Here is a 22,241-nt window from a genome sequence, read left to right on the forward strand (position 1 = left end):
AAATGGTGTTGTTGTGACAACACCATAAGTATATAAAATTGAAACTGGAAACTCCTGGGAGGTTGCAGGGCAACCCGGGTTGCAGTTTCAATTAGAATACTTTTCGTCTAAGTCGCAATCCGTAGAATAACCAGGATATGCGCCTACCCCTCGGACCATTCAACTGCTTAGCAGAATCATGTCGCGAGGTTAATATACGTAGTATATTTGTAGGATTCTGAACAACGATCTCCATCCTAAATTCTTTCCTTCAAGAAAACAAATAAGGATTGGAGATCGACCACCTTCGTTCTCTATTAAAGCCAGAGTGAAGGAGAAGTCTTCCTCGAAGGAAAGCTTCAATGGTGAACAGAATACTAAGACGATAGTTCCAGCCAAACTGGATATTCCCGTCCGTTCTTCTCTATTCCAGGTTGGTCGCCTACTGTGAGATAGTCTTCTTTCAGCAGCAGTCTTCTTCCCTAATGCTAGAAATTCCAGGAATTCGAGCATAGGCGAGGTTCCCGATTATCGTGTAACATATCGGGCGGGGATTCTCGTCTCGCTCACTTTGGACCGTGGTCTCGCCTAAGTGTTTGGAGATCGTAAGAAACTCTAACACTCTGAATGCGCTAGAAATTCCGTAGAATTCTAAGCAGTCTGCGAAACCCCCACCACCGAATTCGTCAAACGATATCGGCTGGTGGTCCTCTCGATTCCCGTAGAAATCGAGAATGGGGCAGGATCCCTCCTCAACGACCTGGGCTTACGTCAGGTAGGACCCGAAGGTCCCCCCTGGTAGCGCAGTCCCCAACGTGGGATCCTACAGAGAAATCTCTGTAGGCATCATTCCCCTTTCCCTCGTAGCCGTAAGGAGAGAGGGAATGGGGGAGGAATTGGATACTCGCTCGCCTTCCCAGTGGAACTAGCAGTTGGAGAAGAGTAGGAGCAGCCATCGCCTTGCGGCGATGGCCTCTCAGAGTCTGGGAAAACGTATCGTCAGGAGAAAACGTTTTCCCCGAGGAGGGTTACGAACTCTCACTGTAGGTAAGGGTCTGCCGCCACTGTGAACGTCGTCTGGGTGGGCTGATCGACACCTGACAGGAGAGAGCCGATACCGTCCTCCGACTCATTCCAGTCCTCGTCGAGGTCGAAACCTCTCAGGAGGACGAAGGAGTATTTAAATACGGTGTCCGAAGACACATAGAAACGCCGCTGTCGCAGTAGAGGAGGTGGAAGTAGCTTGATCGACCGGCCAGAACTGAGAGAGCCTTCTTGTCCGGAGACGAGAGACTCTGGTTCAAGACAGAATCGGCAAGCTCCGATCGCGGCATACCCACCGTCGGTTTGGGTTCCCTCTCGGGCCCCAAAACGACTCGAGTAGAGACATGGGCTCTGCTGGTGGGAGCGGCGATCCTTCCCCCCGGTCGTTGTGCTGACGAATCAGTGCAATAACCTGGGTAAAGTTACTCTGAATCTCGGAAGTTACAGCGTCTTGAGGAGTAGGACCGTCCCAGTCCCTCCAACAAGAGCAGCTCCCAGGACCCTCCTCCTTCAGAAGAAGGACCAGCAACAGATCCCTGACGGTTGCCTCCAATCACTTGCGCGTACGTCCTGGTTGGTCCTAAGACCAACCTGGCACGTGCGGCGTCGTGACGGGATCGTGAGCGGCGCATCTCTCACGATCACTATCCTATATACCTCGCTCTTCCTGGCGTATGCCGAGGAAGTTGAAGGTATCGGAGAGACAGAACTGACGCTATCCCCTCTACCCCCTGACGGTCGCCTCCAATCACTTGCGCGTACCTCCTGGTTGGTCCTAAGACCATACGTGGCACGTGCGGCGTCGTGACGGGATCGTGGAGCGGCGCACCTCTCACGATCACTCCTAGCTACCTCGCTCTCACCCGGTGTAGCCCGAGGAAGTTGAAGGTAGTGGAGAGACAGACCTGACGCTCCCCCCCCGCTCGCTGGCAGGACCAGCGTACTGGGGGGCTGCAGCCGATCACCAACCCGCGGTGGGGATCGATCTGCAGGCCTGGCCGTGCCGCTCACCTGTGGCGAGCGGCTCGACTGAGCACGTCGACCCGGTCCCGTGCGTCAGACGAGCTGCTGCTGGTCACCATATCCGCCCGGTCCCTGTGGGAGCGGCGGTCAGGTGACCTGCAGAGCTCGCTTTCGCCGTGAGACGTGAGCGTCCTCGCGGCACGGTCAAAACCTGGTACCAGCGAGGCTGGTTACCGTCGCGGTCGAGGGGACCTGGGGGACCTCTTCCCAGCCTCAACCCGTGGCCGGTCAGAGACCGTCACGTCCACCCGAGTACCGGCTGGTCGCTGCGAGAGCGGCCGCTGGCCTGGCGAGAGTCCCACCTGAGCGGCTCTCGACAGTCTTCTGCTCCGTGCCTCGGTCATGACGCTGAGCGAACTCAGGCGTCTTAACTTTGGCTGCACGGTCACCCGAAGGAGATCGTACACTCGGAACTTCTCGCGGACGAGGAAACCGAGCCGGTACCTGGCTTAGCAGCAGAGCTGCCAAGACCAGGCGAGGGTTTACCAGCGGTAGCCAGCACACCCTTGGTCCCCGTCTTCTTCTTCTTCTCAGAAGGGGAGACGGGCCCCGTTCCCGAAGGAACAGGAGGACCAGCAGAAGAACCCCCCCCGTCACACCGGAATGTGACGAGCCCTTCGAAGTTCCCGAAGGAGTCTTCTTAGGGGGAATAACAAAACCCGGTTACCAGCTGGTCGCTGCGAGAGCGGCCGCTGGCCTGGCGAGAGTCACCTGAGCGGTTCTCGCCAGCCTTCTGCTCCGTGCCGTGTCTTGGCGCCGAGCGAACTCTGGCGCCGAAACTTTGGCTGCACGGTCTCCCGAGGGAGAGCGTACACTCGGGATCTCCCGCGAACCGGAGAGACCGAGCCGGAACCTGGCGTAGCGGCATCGCCGCTAGCACCAGGCGAGGAAGTACCAGAGCTAACCGATACTCCCTCTGGTCCCCCGTCTTATCCTCTTCCTTACGGGAAGGGGAGACGGGCCCCCACGCTCCCGAAGGAGCGAGGTAGGACCAGCTAAGGAAGGCCCCCCGTCCCACCGAGGTGGGACGGGCCCTTAGAAGTTCCCGAAGGAGACTTCTTAGGGGGGGGGTGGGGGGGGAGGCCAGCCTTCTTCTTCTTCGGCTTATGGGCCTTAGAAGTCGAAGGGGAAGAGGCAGCAACAGACGAAGAAAGATGACACCTTCCTCTTCTTCGTCAGCTCACGCAGGACAGTCGTCAGGTCCTCCATCCAGGCCGGAGTCGGGCCTATTGCCGAAGCAACACGGCCCGACTGCACCTGTCCGGAAGGACCTGGGACTGGGGAAGACACACCATGGGCAGGACCAGCATGGACAGGCGCAGGAACCAGGAGCGACAGGAACAGCAACCAGCTCAGGAGCGGCAGGAACAGCGGCAGCGGTAAACACAGAAGGGACAGCCAAGCCAGTAGCGGGAACCACATCAGCGACAGGTACGGCAGGCCCAGCCATCGCCTCGTAGATCATCGGCAGCCAGCGTGGTACTGGCGGCCGGTCCAGGGGCGAGCTGCTGGAACAGCGGAAGTCTGGGGCAGGCAACACGAAGAAAACACAGGCGCGGCGGCATACCCCTCCTCGGTACGGCGGCGACCGGCCCTAGAAGCGGCAGACGGCGTCACCGACACAGCATGGGGAGTGTAGACCAGCGGGGGGAAGCAGCATAAGCGGCCGTGAAGGTTGTAGTGGAGACCACTCCAAGGTCACCGCCCCCCCCAGACCTCGCTAGACTCTGCAGCAGATCGTGGATGCTAGGCACGCCCTGCAGCCGCAGCCGCGGGTGGTCGCATACCTGTCCAAGGTCGTCTCCCACGGCTGTAGCATGCGGTAGCACAGACAGATTAGTAAGAGGGGTTCCCTCACGCACGGGGGGGGAGACATGCCCCACCCCGAACGGAAGGAAGACCCCAAAAACAAAATAAAACGAGGAAGCTGAGGCGGGGGGGCAGGAAAGAAGACGAAGAATCGGATACCAAGGGAGTCGCGGGGAGAGAGCTTTCCGACGACTTCCTGGCAGACCTTCGCTTCCCCCCTACCCCCGCACAGCAGTGAAAAGTAATATGAAAATGAAACAGAATACTGCACTTGCGATTCACTCATAGAACTTAAAGAGGGAAAAATCAATTCCCGGTAAGAGCGGAAACTTGATCCATAATAATATGATGCTATCATAAATATAGTATATGAAAATGAACAATACTGCACTTGCTATTTTCACTTTCACAGCAATAAATCGTAAGGATTAATTCCCGGGTAAGAGCGGAAATTGACCAAATTACAAAATTAAATTTGATGCAATTAATAAATGAAAATGAAAAGAAAACTGCATTGCGAATCCACTTTCATTGCATTCTATTCATACAAAATAAGAGGCTCTTGCCGAGCGCAATCAAGCTCTCGGCAACAAACGCACAGGGCAAAATATAATGAAAAAGAGTACTTACATCTTTCAATTACACACTTTCGCCCAAAATACATGACTCGGCGCGAGTGCGCCCGCCCTCGGCACCGAGACATAATTCAAGGGTTCAATTCATGAAAAGAGCGGAAATCGCCGTCTCTACGGCGATAGCTCCATGTTGATTCATAATTAAGTAATGAAAATGAAAACAGTGTACTTACAGTTTCATTTTCAAGTCAAACCAAACCATTAGTAGAAAAACACAATATAAACAAAGCATACGACGATGGAGCGGGCAGAGAGCGATGACGAACACGTCCTTCACACCGCGGCCGAAAGCAAAAGTGATTCTTCACCTCTCGGGCGCGCGGGCGCGCGCGCGCGCGCACGATCGGACAAGCAGTTAACTACCGTTCTCCCCTTGTTCGAAGCTTACGACCGTCCCAGCTGCCGCTAGTTACCTTCCTATTGTTAAAGGACCGAGGGTTTGTATTACGTATCGGAACAAATTAAAATTAAAGGTACTAATCTACTGCCATAACAAAATAAACCTCAGTGGCTACCAAAAATTGAATAAACAGCACTTAAATATACCTGAGTGCTACCATAAACGATGAAGGTGTAGATTTCGGGATAGAACTGAACGCACATCTGCTGTGAAACGCAGTGCATCCAGAACAGGCAGTAGGTTGAGCAAAGACGTGTCCAGGGGATCACTGAACCACGACTTGATCGGTACTGCATTATCTGAAAAAGAAAAACATCCCTAATATTTTAAAAAACTGAATTTCAAATTTCACTTCCAATTCTGTCCCCTAAATTTACATACTATCCTTCAGAATAGCAAAAATTCTAATAGAAAGAATCACATATAATTATATGTCAACATTGCAGTACATTACTAACTCCACTTTTATTGTTCTCTTCTCATTTACTCTGAATCTACAATGACTAAACATGGTAAATACTGAAAAGTGGAGGACCATGTGTTCAATTAAAGCCTAACACACTACCTCATGCATAGTCCAAGGTGGCATCATTTGTGACTTTCTGTTGCTTGCGGGTAGGGGTTAATGTAGTGTTTTTATTATATGTAATTATAATTTTCTTACTTCTTTCTCACCCCATCAAATTCTAAGTTCTTTTGCCTATTTTCTTTATAATTAAATACACCACACAACATACAGTAACCTCCCGTTAACACGAGGGTTACGTTCCTGGAGATGTCGTGTTAGCCGAATTCGTGTTAACAGGGAAGTATTTTCTCCATAAGAAATAATGGAAATAAGGGGGTTAACGTTCCAGGGCAATGGGAAACTTAATCTATTTTGGGATTTTGCCAGAAAAAAAAAAAACACTTTATTTATATATTTTTATATACAGGTAGTCGTTCTACTTACGAACTATGCAACTTATGACAGACCGACTTTATGACAGCTACAATATAATAATATACAATAATATTTAATTTTATATTTGGCTAAAATACGTCGAGCGCGCGTACGATAGTTTTTCCCGCTACCGTCAGCGCGCTCATCTCCGAGAAATTTATGAAGAGAAGAAAAAACGGACCATTCAAACAAAACTAAGCATGTTTATGTTTAAACCAACATCTCAGTCTACCCGTCCCCACCTACCAGTTATTACTAAACCACGGCATCAGGACTTGACCCGGACCGATCCCCAGCCATCCCCCACAGCAGACAAACTAATTTTCTTTTTTTTTTTTTGTTTTTTTTCAAATTCAAATGTTTCTTTTTTTTTTTTTTGTAATTTTTATTTTTTCTGTATGTTCATGTTTTTTCTGTACTGTAAATCATTCTATCTATGCATTACTGTAGTTTGCCTTTAAATTTATAAAGAAAAAATAATTTACATACTGTTAAATAAAACTTTGTGTATTACTACGTACGTACATAGACGTGTTGGCAACAGTACAAACGGTCGCTAGAGAAAACAGCAGACGATGTTTTGTTTTATATTTTCAGAAGTAAAATTTTGTTCGAAAATGGTAAGATTCGTATTTTAGTAATTCATTTTGTATTTCTGTTTTGCAAATAAATCAAATATAATAACAAATTATGCATTTAATTCAAACCTATAAATAAATAAAGTATGTATATAATACGTGTAGCCGATTGTCAATGCAAATGGCGGATAAGAAAATGTAAACAGACCAGACAGATGGTCTGAATGCCTGCAATAAAAATGTTAAATACAGTAATAAAAGTAAGTATTAATCAAGGAGTTCGAGCATGATAAGATTTCATATGCTAATCGTAATAATAGGTACTATACATGCACATTTTTGGGATGATATAAAATGTATATGTAGGCTAGTAAGTTGTCAATGAAAATGCAAATGAACAAATACGTACACGTACACGCATGTGTTTGAATATGGTAAAAAGGATAAAAAGACAGCACAAACATGATTCAATTTACTCAATATACTGAAAGATAATTTACGACAGCTCTGCCAGAACCTAATGCCGTCGTAAGTAGACGCCTACCTGTAGTAAAAGTACGCTCTATTCTGTTAACCAATGCTAGAATGTATTGGCTCTTCTCACTGCGAGGGCTGGCTTCACACTGAGCCAGCAGGCAAGAGAGAGAGAGCGCGGGAAAGGTGGGGTGAGTCAGACTCTCGCCCCACCTCCCGCGCTCTTGCTCTCAGCGGAAAATTAAAATCGTGTAACATCGAATATTACGTGTTAGCAGAATTTTTCTGTATGATTTTGAACTCGTGTAAGATCGAAATCGTGTTAACAGAACTCGTGTTAACGGGGAGGTTACTGTACTATGACACTTCCATACTACCCCTTTGTCTCATTTGTTCCCTAACTATACAAACCTGAGGTCCTTTAACAATAGGAATGTACTTATGGCATAGCTGGAATTATGGCCGTTGAATCTTGAACAAGGTGGTTAGGCAGTAACTACCATGGGGCAGGCCTGCCTGCCCGGATGTAAACCTTCCACTTTGCCTTTCGGCCCAGGTTCAGATTGAGGGGTGGCATGAGGTGGGCATATTTGTTAAAGGACCTCAGGTTTGTATATAGTTAGGAAAAATACAATTTTCGACAAATTGTGATTTGTTCCAATACGTAATACAAACCTTTTGGTCCTTTAACAATAGGAAGACCACTGATGGCTACTTCTGGTCGTAAGAGCGAGGAGGAATGCCCTGCTGCCTCTGACAACTTGATTGGAGTATAGGAGCTGCGTGATCAAGAGTCAGACTTCTGGGCCTTTTTCGAAATGAGTGAGGGATCATGACTCATTCGAAAAAAGGCTGTGAAGAATATGGGCGTCGGAGACATTAATGCAAAGTTCCGGGAAGGGTTTGCATTATTGTCAGTCTCCTTCCTCCCCTTGCTAGAGGAAGGAGCGGGATTGCTTCTATGATTCTGATAAGAAACATACAAAGGATGCTTATGTATAGGCTTACCACATCAATCGTCCGACCAGCCAGTGTGAGTTCGAGTCCTATCCTCAACCCGAAGGACGAGGAATGGAGAGACGAGGCGTGGAAGGGGGAGAGCCAGTCACTCTCACATCCTTCTTACCTCTACAACTGCACACCATGGACGAGATGCAACTTGTCCTCTCAAGGAGCTGGGTAAGCAAACACATCTTGCAAGCGTCCACCACTGGTCCAGGGAAATGAAGTTCCAAGGACCTCTGGGCAGTTCCGAAGGGAAAGAAAGATATGGTCGCAATGATCTATCCATCTTCCTGTCAGACATATTCTTTGGAGTGATGTCCAGTACCCATACTGGTCTATCCGTCTGCAGCAAAGTGTCACGCGGTCTCGTATCCCAATGCAGTGAAGTGTCTCGCGGTCTCGTATCCCACTGCAGCGAAGTCTCTTCCATCTCCGCAGTGGATAAAGACACCGACACTCCATGGTGGGTGTCGATAGTTAAGGGTACCGGAACACGCCAGTAGGACAAAGTAATAACTGATCTGGAACAACCGATACAAAGTCCACAGCGTAGCTCGTGACGATCTTGGACTCTTTGACAGCTGCCAACTGACTGCGTTCGGTTGTGTGAGGCGAGCTGTCCCTGCATCCGAGGCGTAGTCATAACCCTAGCCTTTTGAAGGGTTATGCCAAGAGACCATACAAATCGTCTATCTGTTGCCACCGATGCCGGAAGGCAAGATGATGATTCTCTCAAGGCATGTGCCCAAAAGATGAAAGTCAATTGCCTTCTAGAGACCGAGGTCCCTGATGGCAAGACAGAAGTTCTCATACTAGTTGAATCTCAACTAAGGAGAAACAATACTATGTGCCGTTGAAGACGAAGGTGATAGGTGAATGCAGACCTACGTCTTCACAGCCGAATCGAGAGAAGTTAACTCTCAAGATTCTGAACGTAGAAAAGTCCCGCCAATGACACAAACCCGCGAATACGGCTTAATCCCTGTTATTTACAGAGGACTGAAAACGCTACACCGCTACTTCATTGCTGTTCGGTGAGAAGTTGGAGTTGCAATGAAAGCGGAGCGCTTTTCAGTAATGAAAACACAGGGACTGTACTGCCTGAAGAACCGCTTCTCATGGGCTGAATCAAAATCTTCTTCTTCCCAGCTTTATCTAGGGAGGACATCTATATACTTGGAAGTAGAGCTGGCAGGGCAGGGAACAGGCGATGTCTTCCGTTATACATCTACAATTTGGGGTGAACAATGAACAATTGCACACCTACGAATACGAGATATATTTAAAAGACAAACTCGGGTGTCTGAAGAAATCATTCCGCGTTATCGCAGCGGCAGGTGCGATGTGGGAGACTAAGCTACAGACTTCTGTTACCGTGCGGTAAACAGAAAGATGATAGCAAGTCTATTCAGATATCTGTCTGAAAATTCTCGCAATGTCCAAGGCGATGCAGTAGAGATGGTCATTCACGTATGCGAGAATTCCAGCCAACCAGAGACCTAAGTCTGTGATTGCCGGGCAGAGATTCGGTTCGGTAGTCAATCATCGCAGAGGACAGAGACATAATCCGACCGTGTTATCTCGGAGAGCCAGCTGGTACTGGGCTGCAGCAGGCAGCCCATACACAGCTAGCTCTCGCTCACTCATCATCCTAAGTTACCAGGTAATCCATTCCAAGAAGGAATGCGTTCAGCTGGAACAATCGAGCGCAAAAAAATACGCTCGAGCAGTTGCATTTAAACAAAACGGATTTTGATGAATGCAAATGCCGAGGTGTTGTTGTCGTAACAATACCATAAGTATCTCAAAATCAAAACTGGTAACTCCTGGGAGGTTTGCAGGGCAGTCCCGAGTTGCAGTTCAATTAAGAAGATACTATTCGTCTCGGTCACAACCCGTAGAGTTAACTACGGTATGTGCCTACACCTCGGACAATTTAACTGATAACAGAAGTATGTTGCGAGGGCAATATACGTAGTATATTTGTAGGTTCCTGTACATAAGTCCTCCATCCTAAATTCTCTTCCTTTCGAGGAAAAACAATAAGGACTGGAAGCCAACACCCTTCATTCTCTAATGAAGAGAGCTAAGAAGTTTTCCCGAAGGAAGACTTCTATGGTGATAACAGGATACCGAAGACGATAGTTCAAGCCGAACTAGATGTTCACACCCGTTCTTCTCTATCCTGGGGTTGGCCGCCTACTGTGGCAAGATTCCCGATTATCATAATGACAATTATCTGGGATTCTCGTCTCGCCCACTCTGGACCGTGGTTTCGCCCAGTGTTTGCAGATTGTAGACCAGAACACTCAGTGTGTGCTAGAAACTCCGAAGAATTCTAAGCACTCGGCGAAACCCCCACCGAATTCGTCAGACGATCATCGGGTGGTGGTCCTCCCGATTCCTGTAGAAATCGAGGATAGGGCAAGATCCTTCCTCAACGACGGGGACTTATGTCCGGTAGGACCTGAAGGTCCCCAGGGAACGCAGTCCCTGACGTGAAATCCTACGGAGACCGCTCTGCAGGATCCCTCCCCTTCCCGTTGCACCCATAGGGAGAGAGGGAATGGGGGAGGAAGATTGGATACTCGCTCGCCTTCCCAGCGGAACTAGCAGTCAGAAAAGCAAGTATGGGCGGCCGGCCGCTCAGTCTAGGAAAACTTTACCGTCTGGAGAAAACGTTTTCCCGAGGAGGGTTACGAACTCATACTGTAGGCTAAACGTCTGCCGCCACCGTGACCATCGTCTGGGTGGGGCTGCTGAACGCGCACCTAACAGGAGAGAGCCGATACCGTCCTCCGACGTGTCCCAGTCCTCGTCGAGGTCAAAACCTCTCAAGAGGACCGAAGGGGGAGCCCACCCCGGTCTCTGAGTGCGTGGTCCAGCCGGACCGTCACATGAACGGCAGTGATGGCCACTCCGAGAGTCTGGAAAGCGTCATTCGCCCTCGCCAGCCCCCCACGATCTCCGCCAACCACTTGAGCAAGGATCTGTTGGTCCCAAGACCATACCAGGCTCGTGGCTGGACTGTAAGAAGTGCATTCATCACGGTCACTCCTGTTCGCCTCGTTCCTCCGGGTGTAGCCTTAGGAGGGACAGGTGAGGGAGACCTGACACTCCTACCCTGCCTACTAGCAGAACCAGTAGGTTGGGAGGACTGCAGGTGATCACCAACCCACGGTGGCGATCAAGCTGCAGGTCTGGACCAGTGGTCTTCTTGCAGAGAAACGCTGGACCAAGAAACGGCGTCGGTCTCTTGTGTCAGGGGAGCTGTTACGAGAGCTCCTCCCCTGCCAACCAGCAGAACCGGTAGGCTGGGAGGACTGTAGGCAATCATCAATCCACGGTGCCAATCGAGCTGCCGGTCTGGACCAGCGTCTTCTTGTGGAGAAACACTGAACCAAGAACGGAGCGTCAGTCTCTTCAGGAGAGCTGCTGGTGATCGGGCTGCACTGGTCGAGCGGCTAGACCGAGAGCAGCAGCGACGGTCCCGAGCATCAGAAGAGCTGCTACTGGTTCCCCTATCCGCCCGGTCCCGGTGGGAGCAGCTGCGGTCAGGGGACCGGCAGAGTCTGCTGTCGCGGTGGGAGCGCGCCCCTCGCGATCACTCCTGATCGCCTCGCTCTGCCCGGTATAGCCCGAGGAAGTTGAAGGGATAGGAGAAGTAGACCTGACGCTCCCCCCTTGCCCACCGGCAGAACCGGCGTGCTGGGGGGGCTGCAGACGCTCGCCAATCCGCGGTGGCAATCGAGCTGCAGGCCTGGTCGAGCGGCTCTCCCTGGGGAGAGCAGTTGGACCGAGAACAGCAGCGACGGTCCCGAGCGTAAGAAGAGCTGTTGCTGGTCCCCCTCTCCGCCCGGTCCCGGCGGGAGTGGCGGTCAGGGGACCGGCAGAGTCCGCTATCACGGTGGGAGCAAGGCCTGTCCTCACAGCACATCACGCTGCTTGGACCAGCTGAGGCTGGTCATGGCGACCGCGGGGACCGCTTCTTCGCCTCAGCCCGCGGCCGGTCTGGGACCGTCACGTCAACCCTGGGTACCGGCGGCTTGCCACGAGAGCGATCGCTGGCCTGGTGGAAGTCACCTGGGCAACTCCCACCAGTCTTCCGCTCCGTGCCTGGATCCTGGCGCCGAGCGAACTCGGTTGCCTGGGTCTTGACTGCATGGTCACCTGCACAGGAGACCGAACACTCGGTGCCTCTCGCGAACGAGAGGCCGAGATGGTACCTGGCGTTGAGGCAGAACCTCTGGCGCCAGAAGAGGAGGTACCGGTGTTAGCCGGTACCCCTCCGGTCCCTGTCATCTTCTTCCTTGCGGAACGAGAGAAGGGCCCCGTTCAGGAGGACCAGCGAAAGCCCCAACTGTCCCACCCCTTAGAGGTCTCTGAGCGAGACTTCTTGGGGGGGGAGGCTACCTTCTTCTTCTTCGGCTGGGGGGCCTTGGAAGTCGAAGGGGAAGAGGCAGCACAAGACGAAAGCGACACCTTCCTCTTCTTCCTGGACTTCCTCTTCGCCGCCACCCCCGAGAATGGTCAGTCGCGCGAACGCGACCGTCGTCTGGGTGGGGCTGATCGTGCACCTGACAGGCGACAGCCGATACCATCCTCCGACTCTCCCAAGTCCTCGTTGAGGCCGAAACCTCTCTGAAAGAAAAGGATGGCCCGTCTCCACCAGTCATTGCGTGCATGGACCCGCGGGAACGTCACGTCAACCCTGGGCACCGGACGATCGCTGCGAGAGCGATCGCCGGTCTGGCGAGAGTCACCCGAGCGACTCTTACCATCTTCCGCTCCGTGCCTGGGTCCTGACACGGTGAGCGAACTCAGCAGTTTGGACCCTGGCTGCACGGTCACCCGTAGGTGACCATACACTCGATAACGCTCGCAAGCGAGCGGCCGAGACGGTTCCCGGTCCGGAGGTGGAACCTTCGGAACCAGGAGAGGAGATACCAGCGGTGGCCGGTACCTCCATGGTCCCTGTCTGTTTCACCCCCGAGGAAGGAGAGACGGGCCCCGTTCCCAAAGGAACGGGAGGGCCAGCGGAAGACCCACCTGTCTCACCGGAGCGAGACAGACCCTTAGAAGTCCCGTGACGAGACTTCTTAGGGGGGGAGACCACCTTCTCTTTTACGGCAAAGCCTTAAAAGTTGAAGGGGAGGAGGCATGAAGATATGATGATCTCGAAGAGGAGGATGACGACACTTGACGAGCTCTCTTCCTCTTCGGTTTCTCCTTCTGCCAGACTTCTACCATCAGGAGTAGATAAACCTCACAGGGGAGCACGACAGCTTCGTCTTGTGACATAACTCCCGGGTAGTAGTGGTAATGAAAATTATTATCAGCAGGGGATCAGTACACACACTCGAGGATCGGTACGCAACATGCTATGAGCCATAGGCTAGGTACAGTTCCAAGGTTAGGATAACCAATACGAAGAGCATCCAACCAATACTGATGAAAACACAAATCACCACTAGTCTGTAAAGTAAGGAAAAAAATATTAAAGTAATGAGGATACTCCTCACACATCCAAGGGCGCCGCCCTCCGAAGTGAGAGGAGATCCTCCAACATCAACACCACACGCCCATCCTTCTACCTTCTTCCGATAGTAAGTGAAAGGAAGAAGGAGAAGAGAAATTACCATAACAACAAAACATGGACAAACCATTGATGTTCCCTTGGTAATTCCCAAGCGTATGTGTAATTTCCGGATGAATACATGTCCCGTTACAGGATCAATATCTCATCCTCACGATAAATACATATCTCGTCCTCATGCATGTCTGAGCCAGTGTTAAAGGGCGAAAGAATGTAAATAATATGTTGGCATACCTTAGCCACTGACTCTTAACACAAGTAGAGGGGTGGTTACAAAGGCTATCCACAAAAAGTGGGTTTGTATATTACAGGTAATGACCGACTTACGACCTATGCAACTTACGTCTGATCGACTTTACGACTATTATTTTCACCCTTTTTGGCAGAACGTGCATACGAATGTACGATACTTTTTCCTGCGGCATCCGTGCATCTCTCGGGTCCCGCGCTCACTCAGTGTTGCCTGTAGCTCCGTGCTGAACGCATCTCTCGCTCTGCTGTGTCATTTTTTCAATACTTTGTGTTAATTTTGATCATTTTTGAAATGTCTGCCAAGAGGAAACTGTGTTTATCTACTCCTCAACATGCCAAGAAGGAAAGGAAGGCCATTGACTTGGACACAAAAATGACAGTGATTAAGCAGTTCGAAGAAGGGAAGAAAGTGAATGTGATCGCACGTGATATGAAGTTATCTCATTCTACTGTGTCCACGATTCTTAAGGATAAGGAAAGGATTCGTGATGCTGTGAAAGGTTCTGCACCCATGCGATCGACAGTGATTACGAAACAACGCACTGGCCCCATCCATGAAATGGAAAAATTATTGCATGTTTGGATGGAAGATCAAATCCAAAAAAGGACACCGTTAAGCCTTTTTACTGTGCAGATGAAGGCTAGAAGTCTGTTTCAGACTTTGAAGGAACGTGCTGGAGTAGAGTATAAGCAAGAATTTTTGGCAAAAGCGTTGGCTGGTTCAAGAGGTTCAAAAAAGATTCCAGCTGCAGTGTTCGAGTGACTGGAGAAGCAGCGAGTGCGGATGAAGGAAGGAGCTAGCAAGTTTGTCGACAGTCTCGATGAAATGATTACGGATGAGGAATATCTTCCAGAACAAATATTTAATGTTGATGAAACAGGTTTGTTCTGGAAACGAATGCCAGAACGCACTTACATCCATAAGGAAGCCAGTTAGCATGCCAGGATTTAAAGCTTTTAAGGATAGGGCTGACTCTACTGCTTGGTGGGAATGTTGCGGGGTTGAAGCTGAAACCCTTTTTAATTTATCATTCAGAAAACCCCACGAGCATTCAAGAATGTAAGCAAGTACACTTTGCCTGTCTACTTTCGCTCTAACCGTAAGGCATGGATGACGCAGACACTTTTTGAAGACTGGTTTGTCAACTGTTTCATTCCTCAAGTGCGTGAATACTGCCTAGAGAAAGGAATTCCTTTCAATATTTTACTGCTGCTCGATAATGCGCCTGGATATCATCCACCTCACTTAGCTGATCTGAATCCTGATGTGAAAGTGGTTTTTTTTGCCACCAAACACCACTCCAATCTTAATCTTCAACCTATGGACCAAGGTTCGATTGCAACATTTAAGGCAAACTATTTAAGAATCACCTTTGCGCAAGCCATAGCTGCTCTAGATGCCGACCCAGAACTATCCCTACGAGAATTTTGGAAACGCTACAATATTCTGCATGCTATCAAGAATGTGTCTTCTGCCTGGGAGACTGTGACGGAGAAGTGTATGAATGGCATATGGAAGAAGTGCGTTAAACGTTATGTGAATGATTTTGATGGATTTGACAGTGAACAAGAACTTGATGTGATACGGGGAAAAATAGTGAAACTGTCAAAAGAGCTTTCCTTGGATTGTGAAATAGAAGATATTGAGGATTTGCTAGACCACGCTTCCGAAGAACTTACAAATGAAGAGCTGATTGATTGAACTGGAAGAAGAACGAGTGGCGGAGGAAGAAAGAAGAGAAGCGGAGGATGAAGAGTTGCCAGAATGGAAATTTACCGCCAAGGGATTATCAGAAGGATTAGCTCAACTAAATAAACTCCTTGCACATTTCGAAGAAATGGACCCAAATTATGAAAGATTTGCAAAGATTGAACGGATGGCACACGATTTGTTTCGTCCGTATTGTGAAATTTACAAGGAGAAAAAGAAACAAACAATCCAGACGAAACTAACCATGTTTGTGAAACGAACAACTCCTCCGTGACCCCGACCGTCGCTTCAGCTGATGAAGTCAACGACCTCCAGTCAAGCACCAGCGATGCCAGAAGTCTTTAATTTTATTATATTTTCCTGTACTACATACTAGTTTTCAATTGTATTTTTGAATGTTTTCTATTTTTTACACCTGTATTTTGTATTTTTCAACATTAAACAAATTGTACTGTAGCATCCAGTGTTTAAATTAAACCTGACAAAAGTAACAACAGGAAACAGTATGATGCGTAGAGAAACGGGTTTGCTATGAACTTAACAAACGTAACAATACATAAGACGCAATTTCGTGTACGTAGAGAGACGTTACAGACGTTACAAATGGTATAAAAATTCCAAGAAATCATAACTAAAAAAAGGATGAATTTTTTATATGAGCATGACAAACGAAGTTTATCCTCTCTCTCTCTCTCTCTCGTCTCCTCTCTCTCTCTCTCTCTCTCTCCTCCACTCATTTCTCGCTCTCTCTCTCTCTCTCTCTTCAGTGAAAGCCTCGATTCGATAGAATTTTTTCCACGTAATCATAGGCGTACGAGGTGAAGTTCATTTGGGAAGGCAACACCTAATTTGCCCGAATTTTCATTATGAAACAGTTATGATGCGTGGAGAAACAGTTTGGACAAAAAACGTTTGGCGAATGTAACAGTACGTAGAGAGAACGTTACAATGGTATAAAAAATTCCAAGAAATCATAACTAGGAAATACAATTCTAACGTAAATTAACTAAAAAAAAAAAAAAAAGGATGAATTTTATATAAACGTGACAAACCGAAGCATTATGAAACAGTTATGATGCGAGGAGAACAGTTTGGACAAACGTTTGCCGAATGTAACAGTACGTAGAGAGACGTTACAAATGGTATAAAAAAATTCCAAGAAATCATAACTAGGAAATACAATAACGTAAATTAACTAAAAAAAAAAAAAAAGGATGAATTTTTTATATGAACGTACAACCGAAGCATTATGAAACAGTATGATGCGAGAGAAACAGTTTGGACAAACGTTTGCCGAATGTAACAGTACGTAGAGAGACGTTACAAATGGTATAAAAAAATTCCAAGAAAAATCATAACTAGGAAATACAATAAGTAAATTAACTTAAAAAAAAAAAAAAAGGAAGAATTTTTATATGAACGTGACAAACCGAAGCATTATGAAACAGTATGATGCGAGGAGAAACAGTTTGGACAAACGTTGGCGAATGTAACAGCAAGAGTAGTAATGTCGTGTAGAGAGACGATATAAATGGTATAAAAATAATCATAACTAGGAAAATACGTACAATGAAACTAAAGAAAAGGTGAAACCCTACAAAAGTAGCAATATGAAACAGTGTGATGTGTGGAGAATGGGTTCGTCTGACGACTTTGACAAACGTTAACAGTAAGGCGTAGTAATGTACACGTCATTACTACGCCTTACTGTTAACGTTTGTCAAAGTCGTCAGACGAACCCATTCTCCACACATCACACTGTTTCATATTGCTACGTTTGTAGGTTCAACCTTTTCTTTAGTTAATTTATTTTGCTATCTTTGTTTTCTTTAGACTTCTTTGTATTTCCTAGTTATGATTATTTTTATATTTTTTATACATATGTGAGATGTTACACATGCTACAAAAATGTAAAGAAATCATAACTAGGAAATATAATACACATTCTAAAGAAAAAGACAGCAAAATAAACTAGCTAAAGAAGGGGTAAAATTTTTACATACGTATATGAACTTGTGAAAGGGTATCGTAAAGTACTATCGTAATACATATATGACAGTAAGAATATGCACTAAGAATGGTAATACAATGGTTTTAATGATAATGAATGTTAAATGATAATGAATTATGACTTAAATATGATAATATAAGTAATAATCTAAGAAAATGTTGATAAAATATGACTTTCAGATGATGTCAATATCATTACACAATATGTATATGTACGATAAACTCTACGGTAATTTAGCAGACTCGACATGCGTCCAAATCGAGTTACGACTTGTTTTGCAGAACCAATTGCGGTCGTAAGTCGGTCACTACCTGTAATTGAAAAACCAGGGACAAACCTTTGTTTAGTATTAATATCAAACACCGTATATTTATAACTATTAAAAAAAAATAAAAACCAAAAGGATCCCACCGGGAAAAAAGATCAACGACCAGTCAGCCGGAGCTCACAAACACACGTCTTCATCGGAAGACGGCCAAAAGCAAAGTGGAGTGTTTACATCCGGGCAGGCTAGCTAACCACCTTGTTCAAGATTCAACGGCCGTAATTCCTGCTACGCCGTAAGTACATTCCTATTGTCAAAGGACCGAAAGGTTTGTATAACGTATCGGAACAACTCTCTTTCATAAAGAAAAAAAGCTTCCTTGAACTTGCTTTTTTGAGTTCTGCACTTATTGTTAGACAATATTTCATAAAATCCAGCTACATCCCAAAGAAATCGGTATTCCGATTAAATTTAATAATCATGTTCTGTACAGTGTCTCCTGGAATTTTTGTTTGCTTGACATCTTTATTTATATCATCTCCAGGATTTTCTTGGCCTTCCTATTGATCTTCATTTTACTACTGTCATTCCTACTACTTTTCATACTACCTTCTCTACGCCTCATCACACCACCTTAATCATTTTGATATCAAGTATTTCTCCACCTTTGGACACCATAAAATGACAATTTGTCCAAAATTGCATTTTTCCTAACTATACAAACCTGAGGTCCTTTTACAATAGGAAGGTACTAGCGGCAGCTGGATAGGTCGTAAGCTTTCGAACAAGGGGTTCGGTAGTTAACTGCTTGTCCGACAGGCGCGCGCGCTCGCGACTGGGAGGTAAACAAATCACTTTTGCTTTTGGCCCAAGCAAAAACTGCAGAGTGTTGGTGGCATGAGGTGGGGCTATGTGTAAAAGGACCTCAGGTTGTATAGTTAGGAAAAATGCAATTTTGGACAAATTGTCATTTGTTCCGACACGGCATACAAACCTTTCGGTCCTTTTACAATAGGAAGGGACTCCACTTCTTGGTGGGGGAATGGAATCTGAGTCTTTTGTGAACAGACTGGTGTTCGCCCAACCTTGGAAGCCTCCCTGGTCGTAAGAGCGAGGGAGGGATCCAAGCCTCTGTCCGATTGATCGGGTGTGCACCGCAGGATCAATGGTCATACCTCTGGACCGAGTTACTTAAGAGAGAGGCAAAGCGTATTCTCTTCGTACCAGCAATGTAAGAACTTGTTCCTGTACAGGAGCAAATATAAAGTCATGGATTTGACTCCTGTAGGCATCCACTTCCCCCCCCTTGTAGGAGGAAGTGGTGGATATTCTGCTCCTCTCCCTAGTGAAAGGGATAGGTATGGGGCTCTGTCATATAGCACCGGCATCTCGTCCTTATCCAGCAGGTGATGACCATATCCCTCTACCACAGGTAGAGGGGTAGAAAAGATAAAAAGAGAAGCCAGTCACTTTCTCATTTACTATCTATTCATACAGTCACACCAGGACTCGATGCTGTTCAGCCTGCTAGGGTCTGGGTTAGCTAGACGACGTGTTGAGCAGCCACCACGGGTCCTAAGGAAACCGATCCAAGGACCTGTGGGCATATCCAAAAGGTATAAGGAAGGTGCCGGTGGTCTGGTTGTACCAGACCCCTGCCTTCCACACCTGCGCCACGGAGAAGTTCTTACGAAACGCCAACGAGGGCCAATACTTCTGACTTCGTGAGCTCTCGGACGGGACGTACGGATGTCGTCATTACCATCAGCCTCATACGCCCTCCTGATGACCTCACGCAGCCAGGACGAAAGAGTGTTCTTTGATACTTCTTTCTTGATGACCCCGGTGCTAACGAAGAGGCGTCGACACTCAGGCCCGAGGTGTCGAGTTCTCTTCAGATAGCGCCGTAGCGTCCTCCCAGGACAAAGCAGCATCTCATCCGTATCATTATCGGCATGAAGTTCCCGTACTCTCTTCGCCGATGCCAGGTCCAGCAAGAAGAGGGGCTTGTGAGTTCCCTGGGTGGGCAAGACCCTTTCGAAGCTCCTCCTAAGTAAGGAGATCTCGAACGAGTTCGAGATGTCCAATCCCGTCAGTTTCAGGACGAGCGTCAAGGCGGCTCTGTATCCTTTGACTGTGGAACTGAGAGGAGCTTCTCTCGGCGAAGAAAAACGAGGAAATCCGCTACCTGCTGAAGAGTGGCTCTGAGAGGAGGATAGGCCCCGTCTACGACACCAACCACAGAAGACGGCCCACTTCCCCTGGTACACAGCTGCAGAGGACTGACGGACGTTTCCAGCCATCTCTGTTGCTGCGCTACGAAAAAAGCCTCTCGTTCGCAAGAGATGTTGGATAATACCAGAGCCGTGAAGACGTAGGGACTGGACTGCTCGGTGGTACCGCTCGACGTGTGGCTGGGCGAGAAGGTTGTGCCAAGGGGAATCTCTCTCGGTTCTCTTGCGAGAAGAGCCAGCAGGTCCGGATACCAAATGGCCTGTGGCCATTTGGGAGCCATCAGGATCATCCTGAGGAATTCGGGGTGACCAGTGCTCGACTGATCACCTTGCGAATCAGGGTGAACGGGGGAAAGGCATAGGCGAAAAGGTTGTCCCACGGGTGTTGAAGAGCCTCCTCTGCAGCTGCCCATGGGTCCGGCACGGCCGAGAAGAACACCTGGAGCTTCCTGTTGTGCCGGGTGGCGAACAGATCCTCGACTGGTCGCCCCCACAGGTCAAAGAGCCTTTCCGCCACGTCCTGGTGTAGAGACCATTCGGTCCCTATCCCTTGATCCGACGGCTGAGCGTGTCTGCTACTACATTCCTTCCCTGGAATGTAGCGTGCCGACAGCTCTATTGAGTGTGCCTCGGCCCACTCGTGCACCTGCCGAGTCAACTGGTACAACGGGAGGGACACTAGGCCCCCCCTGTTTGTTGACGTAAGCCACCACCGTGGTGTTGTCGCACATCAACCCACTGAGTGTCCCATCAAGCGGTCCTGGAACTCTTGGAGAGCGAGGAACGCTGCCTTGAGTTTCAGTACATTGATGTGAAGGTGCTTGTCGTTCTCGTACCACACTCCTGAAGTCAGCAACTCCTCCAGGTGTGCGCCCCATCCCTCGGTTCGATGCGTCTGAGAGTCAGCTGCATGTCCGGGGGGAGAGTGCGCAGAGGCACTCCTCTTAAGAGGTTCCTGTCGTCCAGCCACCAGGCTAGGTCCTGCCTCACCTCCTGTGTCAGTGACAATGGAAAGCTTGGGGGATCCGTCGCCTGACGAGACCGCAGGTGAAGACGCCCGTTAGGGACTGTCTTCCCGAGTGACGACAGGTGTCCGATCACGACTTGCCATCGCTGAGCTACCCGTTCCTGCCGAGACAGGAACTGGTTGGCTGCCTCCCTGAATTTGCTAATCCGCGAGTCTGCGGGGAAGACTCGCCCTGCTACCGTGTCGATCATCATACCCAGGTACTTTCATCCTCTGCTTGGGCTCGAGATCGGACTTTTCGAAGTTCACAACGATCCCAGATCGCGACAGAACTCGAGCAGTCGATCCCTGTCCTGTAGCAACTGCGAGCGGGAGCTCGCCAGGACTAACCAATCGTCGAGATACCCCATCAGACGTATCCCGTGCGAATGGGCCCAAGCAGACACCAGAGTGAACACTCGCGTGAACACCTGTGGGGCGGTTGAGAGACCGAAGCAAAGTGGCCTGAACTGGTACACCGTCCCGTCGAGGATGAAGCGGAGGTACTTTCTGGAGGACTGATGAATGGGTATTTGGAAATACGCATCCTTCAAGTCCACTGAAAGCATGAAATCGTTCTCCCTGATAGAGTCGAGCACTGAGCGTGCCGTCTCCATCGTGAACCGGGTCTGGCGAACAAACCGGTTCAGGGGAGAGAGATCTATCACCGGGCGGGGGCCCAGCCTCCGTAGACTTTTTTTCCACCAGGAAGAGTCGACTGTAAAGGCCCGGTGATTGATCCGTGACGATTTCTACAGCTCTCTTGGGCTCAGCATGGTCTTGATCCTCCTGTCTCAATGCTACGTCCTTCTATGCCCCTGGAACGTACGCCTGCTGTTTGGACCGTGTTGGAGGTGAGGGGTGACCGAGATTCGAAGTGTAATAGATCTCCCTCCCGAAGGACATCTACAATCCAGGTCTCGGCGCCGTAGCGCTGCCAAGTTGCCCAATGGCTGGCCAGGCACCCCCCCACTTCCGGCAGCAGGTGAGGGGGAACGCCGTCCCTAGCGTTTCCCCCTTTCTTCGACTTCCTCCCAGAGCCTCCACGGGAGAGGAGGGCTGGGAGGAGGGCTTGTTACGGCTCCCCTTACTAGAAGTCGAAGAAGACAGAGTCATTCCACGGGGCTTCGACGCAGCTAACCGTCTTAGCCACCGAGGAAGCGCTAGCCGAGCCGTTAGACTTGGCCGCAGTCCAAGGCTGCCCAGAGGCCTTCGAGACTGCCTGGTGAACCAGACGGTCACTGTCGTCAGTGCGCCGTCTGTCCACCGCAGCGTC

At 48.8% G+C, this 22,241-nt stretch overlaps 1 protein-coding gene across 3 annotated transcripts in view; it reads right to left on the reverse strand.

Moving 5' to 3' along the window:
* Positions 1-22,241, reverse strand: part of LOC135208532 (CTD nuclear envelope phosphatase 1-like) — an 87,179-nt gene that overhangs the window by 22,168 nt on the left and 42,770 nt on the right. For all 3 annotated transcript variants that reach the window (XM_064240826.1, XM_064240825.1, XM_064240827.1), the window contains one exon: positions 5,037-5,189. In XM_064240826.1, coding sequence (XP_064096896.1) covers positions 5,044-5,189 — 146 coding nt within the window. In that variant the 3' untranslated portion in view covers positions 5,037-5,043. The remainder of the gene's footprint in view (positions 1-5,036; positions 5,190-22,241) is intronic.

The sequence above is a fragment of the Macrobrachium nipponense genome, chromosome 35 (genome assembly GCF_015104395.2).
Source record: "Macrobrachium nipponense isolate FS-2020 chromosome 35, ASM1510439v2, whole genome shotgun sequence".
Taxonomy (NCBI): domain Eukaryota; kingdom Metazoa; phylum Arthropoda; class Malacostraca; order Decapoda; family Palaemonidae; genus Macrobrachium; species Macrobrachium nipponense.